The sequence below is a fragment of the Enhydra lutris genome, unplaced genomic scaffold (genome assembly GCF_002288905.1).
Source record: "Enhydra lutris kenyoni isolate GAN:26980312 unplaced genomic scaffold, ASM228890v2 scaffoldscaffold1, whole genome shotgun sequence".
Lineage (NCBI taxonomy): Eukaryota > Metazoa > Chordata > Mammalia > Carnivora > Mustelidae > Enhydra > Enhydra lutris.
Window position 1 is genome coordinate 28,534,704 of NW_019154085.1, and position 20,242 is coordinate 28,554,945.

Here is a 20,242-nt window from a genome sequence, read left to right on the forward strand (position 1 = left end):
GAGACTTAAATACAACAAGCCTAGGCTCGGGCGCAGGGGACCAAGCCTTCAGAGCTGCTGGCCAGGAGGGCGGGGCCCCCTGAGCCTCTAAAAAAAAAAAAAGAGAAATCAAAAAGGGCCCTCCGGGGGGGGGGGGGGCGGGGTGGGGGTAACTCCTCCTCTTGGTCCGGTCCAAGTGACTGGGCCCTCTGGGCCTCAGTTTCCTTGTTTGTAACAGGGATTGGGCTAGTGATGTCTAAGACATGGGTTCTAAACTTGAACCTGTGGTTCATCTCCCCCCATCCCCACCTGTGAAATTGTGCGTACACATACAGCTTTGTGGGGAGGAGACTTCATAGCTCTTGTGTGCTTTTGTAAAGGGTCCATGATGCAGAAAAGGTCATGTGCCACTGCTCCGACAGGTCCCTGCCAGACCCGATATTTCCAGGTTGAACCTTTACCAGTCTTTGGCATCCATCACCAAGAAGCAGTGGGGCAAAATGTATTTGGTTATCTTAGCAAAGGCAGAAGACGCCAAGCCAGAATGCAGAAGTCGGAAGTGGGTGCTTTGGGCAGAGCCAAACCAGCACTCCCAGAGCTCCCACCTTAAAGAAATCAGATCCAAATAGGGGTTTAACTTCTAAACATAAAACTTTATTACATTTCTAGTTATGTCCTTTTGCATGATATATTTAGGACCAAGTAGTTAAGAGAAGTCCTACTTCAGGCTGATACTCTCAGGCTCATTCGGTTTCCACCCCCCACCGACAGAGTGACTCTTGTCCCCCTTCCCCATTTCAGCTTGAGGCACTTGATGTCATGAAGAAAGTGGCAGCTGGCTGGAGAGATAAGGCTCAAGTCTAAAATCCCCCAACACAAACTGAGGGGAAGTCTCCTTTCGCTCAGGATCCTCCCCAGGTTAGCGTAAGGAAAGAACACAGACATTTCCAGGGACACCACAGGAGGCTTTCACTTCCCTCAGACCAGGTGGAAGACACAGAGCGTTTCCCCTGCCCCCACCCTGGCCTCTCTTCCTCCTCGTTACTTCCTGGCCACACTTACAGTCCTACAAACCACCCCATTGCCTGACTTTTGCTCCTCACTTTCTGCTCTGAGCAGCTTAGGCACAGGAAGCCAGAGGTCTCTCTGACCAGAGATCTCAGAAGCACCCATGGAGGCCCCAGGCGGCTGCGAACAGGCCTGTCCTCTCCACTACCAGAAGCGCTGCGGAAGCCCAGGGGAGATGCTGCTCTGTGCTTGGCCCCTGTGCTTGACTTTGCTTACTCTCCTCTTCCTGCCCCGCTCCAAATAAACAGTATATACGCATATGCCATTGAAAGAAGAGGGACTGAAGCGGGGGAAGACCATGGGCACAGATTTCTTCTACTTTCACGAGCTCAAAGGCACCAAGGGTTGTCAAAGGAGTACTGGATAATGGCCTAGCAGTCCAGGAGGCTGGGGACAAAGTTCTCTGGCTTTCTGGGGCATTGAGGGAGGAAATAGCTCTAGTTACAGACCCTGGAAGCCTATGGCAGAGGTGGGAGGGGACACCTCATCACCTTGAAGTCACTTCTACTGCTTGTATTCCTTTTTGGCTAGAGAATAGGCTCTCTACTGAGAGCTGTTGAGAAGAGTTTGGTGCCATGTAGCGGGTGGAGGAAGAAGGCACATCTGCCTCGTGCTGTCTGGGTCTGCCAACGGCAAGTTAGTCCCCAGTTCCTCCAGCCCACCAGGTACCTGTGCGTCCCCCGCCAGAGAGGCCACCCATCCCAGGACAGAAAAGAAACTGGGCATGTTACTGGAGGGAAAGGAAAGGGACGGATGTGAGGTCCAGACTCCAGTCACAGCCTCCCAGCCCTCGAGGGAAGGGAGAACCCACGGAGGGGCGGAATGCGATGCTCCTTAATTGCGATCACCAAGCAGCTGCAGCACAAAGGTGAAAATGTAAATGATGTCGGTGTAGATCTGCAGAGCGCCAGTGATGTAGTCCTCGGGGCTGATAGTGTGCTTCCGGTTCCCCAGGACCAGCTGCGTGTCATAAGCCAGGAACTGTAGGAACAGGGAAGGCACACGTGAGGACCCAGGGGCTCAGTGGCCAGAGGTCCTTTCTGGTTCTCGTTTCAGCTGTTCCCAGCAGATCTGTCCTGGGAGCCTCAGTGCTGCTTAGAGAAAGCTAATGAACAGCACAGCACATGGTGTCTACTCACAAGGGGCCCACCATCTAGAAAGGGGAAGAGACCCACCCTCATCTGTGATATGGCTCCCTGGGTGTGCTCCCTAGCTGGTAGTGAACAAGAGGGGGCAAGAATGCCCAGAAAAGCAGTCCCCTCTTGACAGTGAAGAGAGGGATGGGTAGCTGTGGCCCGCCCCTGCCTCCAACGCAGCCTAAAATCATGCTCTATCCTTCTGGTCACTCCCTACCCAAGCCCCTCAGCTCCCCTCCCGAGAGGGAACAGGTCCTTACTCACCAATGTGAAGCAGATGGCCCCCAGAGCAGCATAGACCATGTGGAGCCAGTAAATCTGGGGAGAGGGGGCAGGGATGGTGTTAGAGATCTTAGCAAAGCACGGGCCCAGGCAGTTCCTCAGAACCGGCTTCTCCCCCGCCCCTGACTTCTGGCACTTGAGTCAGGAGACCGAGGAAGGTAGCTACATGAAAGGACCAGTTCTGCCTTCTAGATCGAAGAAATTAGGAGGAGAGACATATTTGGGGTGCCTGGCTGGCTCAGTCAGTGGAGCATGCAACTCTTGATCTCGGGGTTGTGAGTTCAAGCCCCACATAGAGTGTAGAGATTATTTTAAAAAAAAGAATAGTAACAAATTTGGACAGAGAAAACAGAGTCCATCCTTCAGTGCTCATATGACACCAGTCTCCAAAGTTAGGGTACAGAAGTATCCCCTGTACTTCTGGAAAAAAGCAGGTGGTTGTGTTATCACTCTGGGAGGGGCAGAGCCAGGCAGGCACTGGTTGAAGAGCCCTGTCACCTCTCCCCCAGTCCTAGTCCACACTTAATCGTGGTTCTTGCAGCCAGCCTGGGAAGGAGGCCCCCAGGAACACTAAGGACTGCCAGAATCCTGGAGCCCTCCACCTGCCTGTTCACAGAAGGCCAGGGCCGGCCATGGTCTGGTAGGCAGGTGCCCTCCCAGCACTGTGCTCCCCTCCTCGCAGGTCCCTTCCCTCCAAGCCCATCTTCTTAGTCCTGGGCACCTCTCCCATCTCCCTTCTAGAACCTAACCTCAGCTGTCAGGCACATCTCACCCACTACTTCCCATGGGAATTCTGCTATGCTGACCAGGCTTCGAGTTCTAAGTCTCCCAGGGCCTTCTAACTCCACATAGAGATTACCCTAACCCAAAGGATGGTGCTCTGGTGTTGGTCCCTTTGCTAGCCAGTGGAGGGCTTCCAGAAGTCAGAGCCTGCCCAGAGGCCTGGGTGGGGCCTACTCCAACACTTTATATGGAAAGTCTCCTCAGAGCTAGATTCACTGAGCCCAGCTCTCCTAGGACACTCACATATTTGAAGGACAGCACAATGGCAGTAACAATCCCAGTCACCATCATCACAATTCCCAGGACACAGAAGAGGCCTGTGCACGAGGTGAAGTCCACCTGCCGAGAAGGGAGAAGGAGGCACCCATCAGATGAGTGTCACAACCAGCAGCCCAGCCAGACTGCCCCAGCTCCCCAACTACGAAGTCCCAGTGCTGCCTCCTAGAAGGCGCGGTAGTAACCATGACATTCTAAGAACCGATGCAAGGAAGAGTTATGCAGGTACAGATAGGAGGGGAAGGGGATCAGGGTCTCTGAGGGAAATCCCTGGTGTAGAGCGGTCTGGGCCATGGCAGGCCTGCTGCAGGGCCAAGCCTGGAGGGCCAGTTTATATAAATAAAGGGGGTGTGGGGTAGCCAGGGAAGCCCCCCACCCCCATACCCTCACCTTGGTCTGAAAGCAGAAGATGGTGACTGAAATGGACACCACAGCAGTGATGATCATTGCAATGATGACGGCCTTGGTTTCATACACGCTGCGGGGGAAAAAGGGAGTGTGGAGAGGCCAGAGGCATAAGTCATGCAGGAATGACTTCAAAACTCTCACTTCTAGAGGGATCCTGCCCAGCATCCCCCCACCCACGCAGATGACTGCCAGCCCAGGGATGCCCCACTCCCCCATAATACTCCGCAAAAGTGTGGTGATTTGTCCCAAGTATACCTGGAAATGGTGCCCGTCATGAAGCCCATGGCAAGAGTCTGAGGGGAGGACAAAGACGAGAGTGGAACATGTAAGAAAGGCAGGCCCCTGGAGGCACGGCCATGGCAGACTGCCAGAGCTGGGGCCATGTGTGACTGAGTCCCAGGCAGCCAAGGGGAGACCGAGGTTGTGGGTCAGGTTAGGGTCGGGGGAGAGCGCCAGGGACATCTTCCATGGTCATGTCTCCAGCTCTTCCCTGGGACCCACCCTCCCTCACGCCCTTCGTGACTTACAAAGATGGTCAGCAGGATGATGTTCCATGGGAAACGGCGTCTGAAGGGAAAGAGATGTGATTAAGTGACTTGGGGACCACCAGGTGTCAGAGGCTCCTTGAGCAGAAGGTAGTTCTTGGCTCAGTTGCTTGGAGAATGAGGCCTCGACCTGGGGGAGGGAGGCTGGCCTGGCCTTTGGTACCCACGCAGGTGTTCTATGCAGGGACAACATGGGCCAGTGGGACAGACCCGGGTCCGTCTGCAGCTCATACACTGCCTGCCGGTGTAACTGTGAGGAAGTTACTCGGCCTCTATGAGCATTGGGTTCTTCCTACTTGTGAAATGGTTAAAGCGTTACCTACCGTGCAGAGGTACCGTAAAAGCCGCAGCCACACGACAGACTCAATCCCACACAGGCAAGGGACTTTGAACACAGCTGTACCTCAGCTGTGCCCATCACCACTCAGCTGCTGTCGGCATCCCCATTCTCCCCCAAACATCTGTCCCCCTGCCCCCCACCGTCCCTTCTCATCATCTGTCTGGGACTCACCTGGGTCCCTGGCAGCAGGCAAGGGTCAGGTAGGTGGCCAGGAAGACAGCACTGGCAAGAAAGAGATGAGGAAGTCGTCTCCAGGCCCGTCCACCCCCCAGCCCCCTCCGGGCCCCGCCTGGCAGCACTTAGCAGGCCAGCAGACTGGGGGCTCTCGGAAGCTGGGCGTCCACAGAACTATCTGGAAGTCTGAGGGGAGGCTACCCAGGACAGGATTACCGCAGCCAAGGCCCTGGAGATCTCTGAGATGCGGGGTTTAGGCAGGAAGGAGGCTGAAGGAGACTGTGGCAGAGAAGCTAAGAGAACTTGGGGACCATCTGGCAGTCTGCCCGTTGCCACCAGTCCCCCACCCCTGCTCTCAGGAGCTCTGTGGTGCTGTCAGTCCTCACTGGGTCACTCCCACACACCCACACTTCCCAGCACAGCTGGTAGCTTGAAGGGCCCCTCTCAGAACGGATATTGATCCCTGCCCTGAGAGAAGCTGGTCCGAGGTTCCCCCCTCATCTCCCTGCCCAGCCCCCCACCCCCAACACACACACACACAGCAGAGGGGAGCAGAGACTCACTAGGACAGGTAGTAGACAAACAGGTTTCTCCTCACAAAATCACCAACCGGCTTCCTGTGGAGCAGGGGAGGAGGGGAGAGGAGTCACACAAGGCTTGGCTACCTCCTTGCCCAGGCCCTCCCAGCCACCGCATACAAACTCCCCCTCGGGTCCACCTGAGCACAGGGTCCCTTCCAACCCACACTCCCTGCAGGGGACCCAGTAGAACTGGGCAGAGTCCTCAGACTCACACGAAGGTGAAGATAGCGATGATGGCCACCGTGATAAGCAACTGGATGGAGATGATGGAGTAAACCTGGAACGCAAGCCAGGGTCGGGGGGCAGCACGTGTCACACCATCCCCCCAGGAAGCAGCCAGCCATCCCCTAGGAGCCCCAAAGACCGGCTCTGATGGTGGGGAAGGGGCTCTTTCTTAATTTTGAAGGATCTAGTCTTACTTCGCTTCCACCTGAGGGCCCTCCCCTGCTGCTGCCTGTCCTGAAGGCCACCCCAGAGTAAGGAGTCTGGCTCAGAGGCTACCCACACTCCCAACACTGACCCCCACCTCCAGCTGCTCCTTACGATCCCCTCACCTCTGCCCCCACCCCCACCTGCACATGTCCCATGGCTAGCCTAGCTTCCCTGCTTCCCACCCTGCACCCCCCCCCCCCCCCACCAGGCTGGCTCCTCCCAGCTCACACAGCACTCCTGTGCCCGCTCCTTTGCCCACCTAGAGTAGCGCATGCGCATGTGGGGGCTGGGGAAGAGGAGGGGCATAAACAAGTGTGACTGTTCTGGCTGCGAGCGGCTGCCGGTCTCACAGGAGAAAGAAGTTTGCGGAGGGCAGGACACTTCGGCGGAGCCCACCTAGGTTTTCCCAGACTGAATCTGTCCCTGGCCACAAGGTCAAGGAAGAAAGGAGTGAGAGGCAGGGAACATGGGTCAGAGGAGATGCCCCCCACCGCCATGGCAGGGCAAAACCAGAAAGACATTGGAAGGCAGCGGCATATCTCCATTGGAATGAATGCCCGGGGTTCACAGTGCCTGGTCACCTGCACCGCATTCCCCCGGCCTAAGGGGCCCAGGGACAGTGGCCTCCCAGCCCATGTCTCACCTTTCGGATGAAGGTGTGTCGGACTTTCCTGTCATCCCACTCTCCGGGCCCGAAGCTTTCACTCACTGCTCGCTCCTCCCCATCATAGCCCTGGCCTGGGCCTGGGGGGAAAGATCACATGTGACCAACAGGGGAGTGGGACAAGTGGCTTCAATCCCGAAGCCCGCATGACATTATGTCAGAGTCTCTAGTATCTCCAGCCAAAAGACAGGAGCCATATACTCAGGAGCTCCTGACCCCAGCCAGGTTTTCTAGACGCCCTCAAGGTGACCCAGTGCTGGCCTGGACACCACACAGAGCCATGTGTTCCTGCCACGAGGGGCCTGAGGTATGAGCCCATCTGTCAGTGCACACTCATTTGTTTTTTTTAAGATTTTATTTATTTGACAGAGAGAGAGATCACAAGCAGGCAGAGAGAGAGGGGGAAGCAGGTTCCCCACTGAGCAGAGAGCCCCATGCAGGGCTCGATCCCAGGACCCTGAGATCATGACCCAAGCTGAAGGCAGAGGCTTAACCCTCTGAGTCACCTAGGCGCCCCAGTGCGCACTCATTGAGGGCTCCCTGCGTGAGGGTGTCTGGCCCACACCTGGGTGCTCTGGGGTGTGAACACCCATGGTCCCTGTCATCTGGGGGTCACGACCTAGTGGGGAAGCCGGCAGGGGCAGGCTCGGAGCCTCGGTGACAGGAGCTGGCAGCGGCAGGGCAGGAATGAAGAGAGGAAAGGCAGGTAGACACACGAACTATACGTGCGGAGGATGGGGAACAGAGCGGGGGTCGTGTTCTCCATCTGGCAAACATGAGCATTCAGGGATGCTAGGGGTCTGCATGCCCAGGACAGGGCGTGACCATGAATGTGACTGGTGTGCAAACATCCCCGCCGGAACACGTATGAACAAGTGCAGGCGGCTGAGGGCTGGCCGTGGCCTGGCATTCCAGAGGCTGCGGGGCTCAAAATGTTCCTTCAGTGCTTCCTTGAGAACCGCTTTCAAAATCCTCACGTGAGCCATTCACTAAAAGTCGCCGCATCTAATCTCTCATTTTGGACCCAACAGAGCCATGACATATACCAAACATCCAAATGACTTCTAGACGTTTGCAAAACTCAGATGTTATCTTAACAGAGGAGGACCTGTTAGCACCAAGAATACTTAAAAAAAAAAAAAAAAAAAAGTGCTTCCGGTTCCAAAGGCAATTCCTGAGGGAGGAGTCTGGGCGCAGAGGGGACAACTGTCTAATTAGGACACAGTAACTAGTTACTTCATCCTGCCACTTTCTCATGTGATGTGTAAGTTCTGGTGTGTGACTGTGGACTCAGTTTCCTTGCCGAATAAGGGGCTAGCAGGCATCTGGTGGGGGGGTGAGGTGCCGAGGGGGCAGGTGGGGGAGTTAACAAAGATGGGGAGACAAGAAGAGAGAACTAAAGAGGAAATGAAAAAAGGGATGAGACAGGAAGCTGAGAAGGAAGGAAAAGAGGTGTCTCGTGTGGGCCGAGCGCTGCCCCACCGTCCCTCCCCCCAGCTCCCTTCAGGGACTCACCGTAGTGCATGGGCATCGGGTGGATAGGCGGCATCGGCTGCGGGTAGCCAGCGGGGTGACCGTAGCCAGGCTGGGGGTAGGCTGGGTAGGCAGGGTAGCCACCAGGCAGGACGGATGGCTGCCCGTAGCCCCCCTGGGGCGGAGAGCCAGGGTACAAGGGGTTGCGGTCCTCATATGGAGGGGGGGCGCTGGGGTTGGACATGGCTGCTCGCGGGCTGAGGGGAGACCCCAGCTGCTGGCACCTGAAATGGAGATGAGAAAAGCAATCAAGGGTGCCCACAGCCGGCACACGGGGCACCAGTCCAGGCTGTCCCTAAGGAGAGGGGACCCTCATATTCTCTCTCTTAATCATGATCCCCGTGTGTCACACTCTGCCCTCAGGCCATCCTCCTGATCCCCACAGTGCTGCTGGCCCCACCAGCTCAGCCCCAGCCCCTCTGCCTTCATGCCAGCTTTCTGGCCATGGCACTACTTTGGTTCAGTTTCAGGCCCCAGGAAAGCAGAAGGGGAGATTTGTGCTGGAGCCCAGAGCAGTCACTGGGCCCCAGTGGTGTGAGGGGCGGGGCAGGGCGGGAACTCCCTGTGCTCAGCTAAGCAAAGCTTCCAGGGACCAGCCAAGCCTCTGGGTGAGTCACAGGGCCAGCTGGGACCCATTGCAGGGGTCAGCCCAGCCCCCAGGGCAGCTGGCAGGAGCTTAGGTCCTGAAAGGCAGAGCTGGGGAGGAGCCAAGGCTCCAAGTGGAGGGGGAGGGGTGTGGACAACAAGTGAACCCCAGGGCTGAGCCACCAGGCACCAAGCCGGAGTGCAGCCAGCCCACGGCCAGTGGCTGAGTCAGGGGAGGCCAGTGGCTGAGTCAGGGGACGCTGAAGAGGTCTAGGTGAGTGGGTGCGCTGGGCTGGCCACTGGGAGCTGGGAAGCTGCAGGAAAGGGCAGGCCAGAGACAGGGCTTTCTGGTTCCTTTGGGTAATAGCTGAGGCACATCCGATAGATCTATAGTAGCCTCTGGCTGTGTTGTGTGGGGAGTGGACAGTGTCTGCAGGCCCCGAACCCCCCTGGAGGGACAGACACATGTCTTGAACCCCAGGGCCTCTGGTATCCCCATGTTCCCCAGCAGGGGCTGTGGCTAGGGGGAAGGAGAGCGCCCTGAGGAGTCTGCCACCAGATCTGGCCCACACCTTCTCTGCAGCAGGAAGACTCCCATAGCCAGGGGAAGGCTGAAGAACGAGGAGGGGGAGCCCCCAAAACAGCTCAAAGCGACCTCCAGGTTGTACGGCCCCAAATGCTCAGTTCAGATAAGGGAATCAAGGCGCCTAACAGTGAAGGGACATATAACTCCCAGGGTCACAGAACCAGCAGAGGCAGGCAGGCAGGCAGGCACAACAGCACCGAGGCCTTCAGGGGCCTGGGTATGCATGATCTGTGTTACACTGCGTTCGCGGTGCCTCTTAGGCCAGATAAATGTCCTCCAGGCCTGGTATTCCCTCTGAGGTGGCAAAGCTGGGGCTGGAGAAAAGCTAAGGAGGAGGTCCCAGAAAGGCCCTACGTCCTTGGTAATGAGCCTTGACAGTGCCACAGCCTCCTCCTACAGCATCTCCCCAGGGGCAGAACTTTAGGACCTCACAGGGAGGAAGCACCCCCGGATCCAGACAGGCAGACATCCCCAGAACTTCTGCTGGAAGGAAGAGAGAACTGGCTTCTCTTACTAGGGTACTCCACGGAGTCCAGAGATCCGAGAAAGGACTGTGTTGCCTCTTCTCTCTTAGAAGTGGGAGAGCTCAGAGAGGAGGTAGGGAGGGGCAGGGAGAAAGGATCAAGTAACAGGCCAGGCCTCTAAATGGGTTACTTTGAGGAAAGCTGTTCTCCATCCTCCCAGAGTAGACAGACCAGCACAACAAGAATGTGTCAGGTCAGAAATAAGAAAGACCTTTCTAGCAGTGAGGGTGTGACAGCGCGTCCACACCAGGCTTGTGGTGAAGGTCTACACAGTGGAGGAGAGTGACCTGACGAGATAAGGAGCCAAAGAGAACAGGAAAAGACCAAACACTGAGTGCTGCGAGTTTCAGAAACAGGGAAACGAACTGCTGTGGCAATATTCTGGTTTCCTGTGGCAATATTCTGGTTTTCCTGTAAGGGAAATTAGCACAGGTAGTTGTAATATGTAAATTCTCACAGATTTTTCAAAAGGATGAGACACAAACTGGCTCTCATCCCAAGGCAAGAGGCTCCTACTCTCTATAGCCCCTTGCCTGCCCGTCTCCAGGAGCCCCTTCTAACTCCACCAAGAGAAGGCATCCTGTTTGTAGAGGTGTGAACAGGTCACCTTTGCAGTAGGGCTCTCTGTCTGTCATCATTACAGCCATCCCGGCCCCGGGTCCATGGGACACCCAGCCATCTGGGTGGTGGTACACAGGTGAACAGGCTGAACGTGACGCAAGAGACCCTGGCAGGAAAGGCTACATGGTTGGAAGCCCCAGTGGGGCTACCACAGGGATGTCACCGTGACCCGGCCCTGTCGGCTGCTCAGGGTCCACCTCTGTAAAATGACATGTCACAGGCCAGGTGATCTGTGAGCTCCTTTCCAGCTCCAGCAGACTGAATTCTCAGAGGCACCCAGCTTTGTGGAGCTTGCCCTTTGTCCAGCCAGCAGCTGGTCCTCCCTCCTTCCTCTAAGCCGAGCCAGGCCAACTGGTCCCTTCCCAGACCACAGGGGCTGTGGCCTGGGTGCGGGGTGAATCACCAAGGGCAAGGTCAGCCTTGAAAGGGCCCCCCAGGAGACTCCAGCGGCCAGTTTCCACTCAGAAGGCTACTGACGCATAAGGACTCCCTTGCTCCTCCCTTGCCCCTCCCTCTGACTCTTCTGGTTTCAGAGGAATTCACCAGTAGACCAGCCTGCTGGGACATAGCAGGTCACAGTCCAGGTGTCCAAGGGCTCAGCCACCAGCCCACGCTTACCAGAGACTGGCACTGGACCACTTCACCTCACTATGCCTCATTTTTTCCACCTGGAAAATGGGTTTAACACTATACTAGTACCCTCCACAGAACTGAACTACACATGAAGCACTTAGAGGGGTACCTGACCCCCGATAAAAACAGTAAACGGTGGCTGTTTTTAGTTATTATTTTATTAATCCTCACAGTAGTCCAACAGGGTGGGTAATGTTATCCCATAGATGAAGAAAGGATTAAGTCACTGGCCCAAGGTTACTTAGCTAGGGTGCGATGAAGTCCACACCTGAGCTCAAGATGGACTCCTGAAGCCACACTCTAATCCCACAGCTGAACACCCTGTCCATCGAAGCCTCTCGTCACATCTCATGGCTACCCATCTAAAACTCTAGCAATAACAGAAGGCTTACATGACAAGTAGACACCGAGCTGTTCAGCCCCCTCTAAAATCCAGCCCCCAATCCCAGTTCCCAAATAACCACCAGGAGGTGAGGAGGGTGGTCAGAGATGGAGTCTTAACTGCCTGAGCCGAAAGCAAGTCCACTCATCTAAGACGAGCCAACCCCCTCGCTTTACCAACCACACAGGAAGGTAGGTGACCCATCCATGGTCACAGCGCTGGGCCCGGGGCTGGGACCACATCCCAGCTCTCTGAGTCCTGGGCACAGGAGAGGGAGACAGTGTTCAGGCAAGTCAGGGGAGTGGCTAAGTTCAGCCTCACTCACCTCCGGGCAGGGCCGGGGTAGGGGGGTGGGGGGCCGCTGACTGCTGCCCAGCCTACATGAGGGGCCTGGCCACTTCCATGGCCTCATGGTCTCAAGGCCTCTGCTAAGGATGAGGCTTGAGGCTGGCCTCCGCCTAGGTAGTAGGGACAGGGGGAAGTAGTTGGTGTTTGCTTTTGTAGCTATGACTAAGGGCAGGAGCTGGAGAACGTGGAGTTGAAAGGGAATGAGGGGAAAGGGAAGGGAGACAATCCAGAGACCAGAAACCAGGAATCGGGTCATTTGGGTTCCGCCAGGAGCTAGTGGAGGAGCTCACGGTCTTCAGGGGCTAAAAGGCACCTTTAAGGCTCCCCACTGGAAGCCTGACTTGTCCTAAAACACAGCAGGTACTCAGCTTCTCCTGAACACACTCCAGTAACTGGGAGCCAGGCTGTTCTCTTACCGGAAGCCTGAATCATTAGAACTTTCTTCCTCACCTTGCCTGTTATCACGACATTCTAACTCTGCCCCATCCCTGCCATGTTACAGAGCTAAGTTTGCTCCTCCATCCTCAGGACCCCAATGCCCCCGCAGGAAGGTGCCAGAAGCTCTCCTTTCTCCTCCAGACGCAGCCATCCTGGCAGCAGAAGCAGGTGGGCTCCGATGCAGGACTCGCTGGCTGTCAGGGATTTCGGATACAGCCGTGGGGTGGAACAGCCCCTTCCCCTGGAGCCAGCTCCGTGTGGCCACCACAGCCCAGCCAGCTGAGGCCCAGGCTCAGGCTCCCCTGGGGGCCCCTGAAGGGTTAAAGCTCTGGAATCTGCACAGAAGGGTTGAACCAAGAGGGTGTGTGTGTGTGTGTGTGTGTGTGTGTGCCCGCGCAGAAAGGAGCAGCTGACTGGTCCAGGCAGCCTGCCCTCCTCTCTGCCAGGAACGGATGCCCAGAGTCAGAATGGAAAGAATAGCTCAGAGTGTGCATCTCAGGAAACCCCACCCAGCAGACGTAGGAGCACAGTCCTTCCCTCCCGTTTCCTTTACCTACCCCAACACCCCCAGCTCTCCCCCAGCCCAGGAACCGGCCCCCCACTCCCCCGCCCCAGTCCCAGCACAGAGCCTCCAGGGCAGCGAAGTAAAAAGATACACCCAGAGGTGTCTGGGCAAGTCACCAGGCCGCCTGCATGCGGACCAAGAGGCCCAGAATCAACTTATCCTTCTGTCTGCTTGGCTTCTGGGAATAACAGCATGACGCGGAATGGATCTAAAAAGAGCTAGAGTGCCTTTAGAAATCATCTGGTTGACTGACACACCAGGAAACCCCAATACCAAGAAAGTTCCTGCCCAGCGCACAAAAGGCCCTGTGGGTCACCGGTTTGGAACTTCCATTCCCAGCCCTGCCCAATGTCTGAGAACCCAGGAACAGATGTAAGCACACACACAGCTGAGGCGGAGCCAGGACAAGCCACCCTCCTCCCGTTCCGCCCCCCTCCTCTGTGCCCCCACCCTGCTCAGAAACAGATAAGACTGCCAACCCTCGACTTCCCTCCCCGCCCCTGGGTCTCAAGGCCAGGGCAGCCTCTCCCGATCGAGCTGAGAGGGGTGGGGTGGGGAAGACGCCCTGGAGAGCAAAGGAGGACCCATGTCCCACAGCTCTGTCACCCTTCTTGGGGCGGGGGGAATATAAGTGTGTCACCAGTGTGGGTAAGCTCAGTGACTCCAACCACGTCACTGGTCCCAAAGGCCTGGAAGTGCAGATAAGGAAGGAGGATTCAGAAACACTGCGCCTAGCCACCTCCTCCCTTGCCTTTCATCTCCAGCTTTTCCTTGCGTCTTGAGATTAGGAGGGAGGAGAGGCAGATGTAATTAGCAACCCACGGTGGAGAGGGGACTAAGCCTTCCCTCAGTGGGCAGGGCGGGCAGGAAGGAAGAGAGCAGCTTAGAGCAGTGAGTACTGGGTACCCGTCACTGGCTCCTAAGGCAGGTCTGAGCCTGACAACAGCCCTCTGAGGTGTGTTCTTACCCCCACTCTCCAGAGGAGAAAACTGAAATTCAGAGGAAAACAGATCTAGGGGCCCACAGCAGGCAAACATCAGAGATGTACTGGAACCCAGGCTAGACATCCGATTTTAGAGTCCAGGCCCTTTGCTTTTACACCTGCTTGGAACACGAGCCCCTCAGGCACCCCTATCAGCCACCTTCGTGCACAGACCCGCACCCAGGATGGGCTGGTGTAGTGAGGGCCTTTCCCTTAGAGAGAGTCAGTCAACGCCAGAGCCGTGGGTTAGAAGGCAGGCAGCAGAGTTCTTGTCTGGCTCCTAACACCTCTGTGAGTCCGGGTGGGCCACTCCCCATCCCTGGGCTCTCTCTTCCCCACCATAAAACGGGTACACTGAGCCAAAAGATCTAGTCTATTCCAACTCCAACAGCCTCTGCTTCTGAAGGAGCAGCCCGACAGAGCACAGCGGGTCAGGGCAGACCGCCCTGCTTCGTCAAGTATCTATACCTGGGCTTACTCCCCATCTAGAACGGCTACAGAGGCAGAGACACATGGCATGTTCCAGGGATGGGAGTGGCCCTAACAACCTCCCTACCAAACTGTCCCCATGTTGCCCTCTAGAACCTGTGGCCAGCATTTCCAGGGCGCTCACTTACCCCGCAGCCGGCAGAGAAACAGTCTAACAGTGTAGACAAGAAAGACGACCAGGCAGGAGGGAGATCAAGAGAACTGGGCTCCAGTTCTAACCCTGCCACCAGGCAAGTGACCTCCCTTGGCCTCCTTTCCCCACCCCCCAACACCAGCCCCCATGGGGCAGCGGGGAGGGACCAGTTACCCAGAACCCTGGAGCTGAGAGCTAAACTCATACAACCAGGCATTTCCCGGACTGCTCTAAAGAACAGCACCCCGGAGATGTTACTGGATGAGCTCTGAAACAGAGAAGTCTGAAAAACAATCAGTACCCCTTTCAGAAATTCCCAAGGTACAATGGCGTATCCAGCCTCTGCGCCGTCCTGCAGGGGGCAAGAACTGTTCAGCTTTGTTGAACCCAGCTTCCCCCCAGACTTCCTTGAGCCTGAAACAGTTTTAATCAGGGCACACCTAATTAATATCCCGTGGGATCCTGACCAGTCCACCTTTGTTTTACAGAGACCCAACCCTGAGAATGATTCCTGTCTTTAAGATCCCCTCGTATCTTAAAGCCCCTGTCCTCCTAGCCAGCTCTCGGAGCAGTCACGTGAAGTACAAGCGTGCCCCCTCACTCTGCGTCAAGTGGATCCTTCGGGATCCTTCCTCTCCCCCCCACCACCCGCCCCACAAGACAGCTGCTGTCATCTCCACAGTGGCCTTAATGCCAAGGGCTGGGCGACATCTTCAACCAGCACAGAACTAGGAGACTGGCGTCCCCTAACATCACCCTTATGGAATGAGAAAAGTACCGATCATTAAATACAAAGACTCATCCATCCTCCTCCCTGACCAGTGTACTGAGGACTCTCGGCAGCCAGGACTGTGGCCTGTGGACTTCCGAATATCTTTACTTCCAAACAACACCCAGGTTTTGGTCTAGAAGCCCAGACTCTTAGGGTTGGAGGATCCGGTCAAGGCCATCCCCTCCACGGCATTCCCAGCAGAATATTCAAGAAGGCCCACATCAGTGTTAACCATATTGTCAGCAGAGGCCTCCTTCCCAGAGAGCTGTCTGAGCGTGCCCGCTCTGGCCCTCCCACTCCAGCCCTGTGAAGACACGAGCGTGTGTTTCTTCTCTGGGGTTTCTGCTCTTTCTGAAGGAGCCAGGGTGAGAAGTTTGGGAGGGTGGATGTGCTCTGAGGAGGACAGCTTCCAGCCAAGGCCCCCGTACCCATGGGAGGTGTTGTAGCTGAAGCAGCTGTTACCCCAGCTCCTGATAATGACGCACTCCCCACACTTTCAGTGTACCCCAACATTACCTCTCTGACATGCCCATTTTTACAAGTGAGGCCCTGAGGTCATGGCACCAGAAGACAGAGGAAGTCAGTGCCCTCGACACTGTGTGGTCCCACCACTTGTTCTTAAGTTACAAACTGGCTCTCTGTTTGGGTCCCCAGCCTAGAGGGCCAGGGACAGCAATCAGGTGAAGAGAAAGTATGGCTGCCACTTTGCCCCAGACAAAGCAGACCCAAGGCAGCACCTGACTCCCGCTGCCACCACTGGCCAGGCCAAAGGCACCAGCTTTGAAACCAAAGCTCACCAGTGAGATGAATATTTCAGAGCTCCAGAGAACTGGACACCCGAGGGACCTGCCCTGACATCTGGCTCTGACCCTAGTTCCCAGGCCTTCCTCCACTTATCTCACATCCTAAATTGGCATCAGGTAGAACATCACCCACTGGATACCACACCCAGGCCACAGTGGGGTGAGGGGGGATGGAAACACCCCCCCCCCAAGGACAAGAGCTGACGCAGGACCCCCGGATCAGGGCCAAGCCTCCCAACAGCCTTCCCCGGCTTGCCCTCCCACCGTCTCCTGGCTCCTTGTCCGGCTCCACTTGTTTTCCCCTTTCCCAGGTTCCTGTTGGGTTTTTATGCTGACCCAGAGAGGGCAAGAGGCAGACAGCACTTCCTTGTTCCTTTCTCAACCCAGCCTAGGGACAGTGGCTGGAAGCAGGCGGGCCGAGGCAAAGTCACGGTAACAGGGGTGGCCACTTCTCCACGCTCTGGACAATGGGCCGCTGGCTGCTCCCACCCCAAAAGCCAGGCCCCCCCCCCCCATTCCCATACTCAATTCACCTGGCTGAGCCTAGGCTGGCACCAGCCTTCCGGCCGCTCCCCTCCCCCTCCCGCCGGCCCAGGGCCCTGACAGCCCTCCTCCCGCGCGCGGCAGGCCACTCTGGGGGCTCGTATGGTGGACACACCCTACGACACACGCGGCATTAGGAGGGAGAAGTGACACCCTCAGACCCTGGCCCGCTCGCCCGGGCCCACAACCCACTGCTCCGCTCCCAACGCGAAACAGGCGCCTCTCCGCCGCCCGGACGCCGCGGGAAAGCGAAACTCCAAGGGCGAGGGCCAAAGATTGTCACCCGGCGCCGCCTCCCCGGGCCGAGCACTCGGAGAAAGTTCGGGGCGTCACCCCAGCCCCCGCCCCGTCCCCACCGGCCCGCGGTCTCCCACTCCCGCCGGCCCCGGCCCCCTGACTTGCCTGGCCTCTCCGACGGTGCGCTCCCGGCCTCACTCCCGGCCTCCCTTCAGGCGCAGCTAGTCCAGCATGGAGCGCGCGGGCCGGTCCTGGGCTGGGCGGGCCTGGGCTGGGCTGGGCTGGGGTTCCGCGCCCCGCCCCGTCGCGTCCTCCCCCCGTGGGGCGGGGCCTCGGGATGCCGCCAGAGGGCGCTGGGGGCCGCCCGGGGTCCCGCCCGCGTCTGGCGGCTCGGCGCACGCCTCCGGAGGCCCGGACGACCGTCTAGGGTTCTCGGATGTAAAGGCAATACGTGATCATTGATGGAAACTTAGAAAACACAAACATACAGGAGGAAAATCTGTTCGCTACACGCCTCCCGACTTCCTGCGGAAAGCACGTGTTTTTTACTTGTCTTTCCAGAGTGGGGCGCATTGTATGATGTTTTATCCATTGCTTTTATTTTACTTAACATTTTATCATGAACCTTTTTCTTGTCACTAGATAATTCTTCAAAAGCGTCATTTTAATGCCGCAAAGTATTCTATCACATAGCTATGCTGATTTGTTAAATCAGTTTCCTACCGGAAGACACTTAAATTGTTTCCCGTTTCTCATTATCAGACACAAATCTGTGCTGAACATCCTTGACAATTCTCTTCTTTTAAAACCGTTTAAAACGTCAAATGTCCAAACATAAAGATGGAACTTGGAATCTCTCTGTCCCTGGGAACTAGGACATTTCCTGCTTGAAGTTACTTCAACCTGGAAAGCAGGTGTTTTAGACTCAGAAATCCTGACTTGGGATGTAGGTTACTAGTATTCGTGGCCCTGTTATCTCAGCCCTCCCAGCCCCTAATGCAAGGATGCCCTCCGAGTGCTATTTTGCAGACCAGGAAACGGGTTCTGGGAATTTTTGAAACATCACCCGAGTGTGTATAGTTGCAAAGTCCATGTTTTTTTCCATTACGCCAAAGCTGCCGGTCGTTGAACAGCTTTATTTCAGGCGCTTATCTAGTGCTAATAGCCACAAATCAACACTATCGCTGGATGTCTTTCTCAGCCTCTAGGGCGCTAACTTCTTGAATGGCAGCAGTGGGACCCTTAGACTTGACAAAATGTAGTTAGAACCCCTCCTGATTCCAGAGCCATCTCTAAGCACTTATCCTTCCATGATTCTCTCTGGTGGCCAGTCTAGCTTTGTCACAGACCAAGACTTGGGAAGGATTTAACCTGCGAGCCCATGAGTGAAAGCAGTGTGCCTACGAGTAAACGTAGTAAGCAGGATTACCACTCAGATCGTATATTTCAAACCAATTAAAATAGAAATGTTTTTTCAAATTGCCTATCTGAAAGTTCCTATGTTTATTCGTATAGATATAATTTAAGTCGGAGTTACTTAGGGGGACTGGTGGACATTTTGGCAGGCTAACCCCCCCTCCCCCAGCCACCCCAGCTCTCAATGTGAATTCAGATCTTAGAAGCCATAGACTTCATTTTAGGAAGTCCCCTCCCAACATGTGACCTTCCAAGCAAGAAGGTCACACTACTCTACCCTGAGAGTAGAATAGGCCCTGGGTGAAAGGCAAAGCCCCAGACGTCTGGACACCTCTTTGCGTCCTCTACACTTAGGCCTCCTCTCCAGAAGGTGCCCTCCAGGGGGTATAGCTCAGGGGTAGAGCATTTGACTGCAGAAGGCGCCCTCCACTTTCTGGAACTGCCAGGGCAGTCTCCAAGGAGATTGGTTTTCCAGCCAGCGTTCACATCGGCCTTGTGGGAAAGCGGAATGTGGAGACACACACTGACAAAACTCCACACCAGCCTCACAGCATGCTTTCCTCTAAGCCCATTTTCGGATCACGGAATCAAGATTATAATCCTAAAAGAATCCGAAAGGGAGCACCTGGCCCAGGGCACACCATGGGCATTCAGCAAATGATGTCTCCTTCTCTTGACCCCCTTTTATCCCCGGATAAAAGGGATAAAGGCCTTATTTATAAGACTCTTAGCAGATTACTAACTGAGCCCCTGCTGTCCGTCAAGCAGACAGGAATTTCTGGTTCCGGAGATGCAGCCCAGCCCCGTCCTCAAGAAACTCACAGGATCTCGGGAAGATTGTAAAAGAGTATATCGTTTTAATTTTGACAGTTTGGCAAGTGCTGGGATGAGGAAGGTTTCACTTGGGAACAGCATCTTAAGCAGGCCATTTAGGACCCCTACATCCCCGCAGTCTCAGGTTAAGCAGGTGGAGTGGGGCGGGAATGATAAGAAATGGGCCCGGGGGGCCACCTGGGTGGCTCGTCAGTTAAGCACAGGACTCTTGATCTCAGCTCAGGTCTTGATCTCAGGGTCACGAGTTTAAGCCCCATATTGGCATGGAGTCTACTTTAAAAAAAAAAAAAAAAAAAAAAGGGAGGGGCTGAGCAAGGAGGCAGGGAGTCATAATTGAGATTTCACCTCCAGGACAATGGGAGGCCTGTGACTGTCAAGAAGAAAGTCGGAAAGGGGGTGGGAGTCATGATAGTGCCCTTGGAGTCAGGGTACCAGTTTTGACAAATAAAGACGCAGAATGACCAGTTATATTTGAACTTCAGACAAACAACAAATACTTTTTTTGCCTAAGTGTGTGTCAATGTCCCATATAATATTTGGGAACACACTAAAAAGTGTTCATTGTTTACCTGAAATGCACATTTAATTGGGCGTTTGGTATTCTTCTGGCAACCCTGCCCCAGGAGGAGAGTTGAATCAAGTTCAGTCAAATCAGAGGCAGCAGGAGACAGAGTAGAAGGAACGAAAGGAATCAGGCTGATAGTTGTTTTAGGGTTGGGGCAGCCAGAGCTTAGTGATTGGAGAGGGGAGGTTGACAGGAGTGGGCCCCTGGGGTGGTTTCCCTGGAGCCCCGGTGCGGGGGGGGCGGGGGGGGGCAGGAGGGAGTGGGCCAGGAACTCAGCTTTCTCTGCAGCCAGCCCCAGGGCTCCAGTAATCTGTCCTACAGATTTCTCCTGCCCGGTGCCTGGTCACTTTGAGCTTGTGCTTAATTCCCCCGAGAAAGGTCTTTTCATTTATCACTCACTTTATCCAAAAGCTCCCTTTTGTTTTTCAGAGGTAAATATGGGGGTAAATATGCCTCTTTCTTGCCACTGGAGGGTAAGGACAAAGTCATTCATCCCCAGCCTCAGACAGCCCTGTCCCATCCTCTGTTGAGTTAAAGGGACTCTGTTGCACCAAGCCGGGGTGGGGGAGGGCATTAGAGCTCGTG

At 55.7% G+C, this 20,242-nt stretch overlaps 2 protein-coding genes across 4 annotated transcripts in view; one reads left to right on the forward strand and one right to left on the reverse strand.

Annotated features, from left to right (window-relative positions):
- Window positions 1–20,242, forward strand: part of LOC111158054 (paroxysmal nonkinesigenic dyskinesia) — a 60,670-nt gene that overhangs the window by 2,611 nt on the left and 37,817 nt on the right. The window lies entirely within an intron of this gene.
- On the reverse strand, window positions 615–17,100 carry LOC111158223 (transmembrane BAX inhibitor motif containing 1). Of its 3 annotated transcripts, XM_022520162.1 has the most exons (12): window positions 17,008–17,100; window positions 8,184–8,425; window positions 6,648–6,748; window positions 5,785–5,849; window positions 5,555–5,608; window positions 4,989–5,039; window positions 4,460–4,499; window positions 4,188–4,225; window positions 3,915–4,002; window positions 3,492–3,587; window positions 2,448–2,501; window positions 615–2,028 (listed from the first exon to the last, which is right to left on the reverse strand). In XM_022520162.1, the coding sequence occupies exons 2-12, from the start codon at window positions 8,383–8,385 to the stop codon at window positions 1,882–1,884; spliced, it is 936 nt and encodes a 311-aa protein (XP_022375870.1). In that variant the 5' UTR covers window positions 8,386–8,425; window positions 17,008–17,100; the 3' UTR covers window positions 615–1,881. The 3 variants fall into 3 exon arrangements, with proteins under 3 accessions (XP_022375870.1, XP_022375950.1, XP_022376029.1); XM_022520242.1 differs by lacking the exon at window positions 17,008–17,100 and having other exon boundaries at window positions 8,184–8,517; XM_022520321.1 differs by lacking the exons at window positions 5,785–5,849; window positions 8,184–8,425; window positions 17,008–17,100 and having other exon boundaries at window positions 621–2,028; window positions 6,648–6,742.

Bases quoted from the DNA above. Each gene is read 5' to 3' on its own strand.
- LOC111158223 (XM_022520162.1), bottom strand. From the start codon at position 8,385: ATGTCCAACCCCAGCGCCCCCCCTCCATATGAGGACCGCAACCCCTTG. The intron at 6,749-8,183 runs GTGAGTCCCTGA...CTTTCCCCCCAG, and splicing joins CCCGATGCCCATGCACTACG to GCCCAGGCCAGGGCTATGAT. The intron at 2,029-2,447 runs GTGAGTAAGGAC...CTGTTCCTACAG, and splicing joins GGGCCATCTGCTTCACATTG to TTCCTGGCTTATGACACGCA.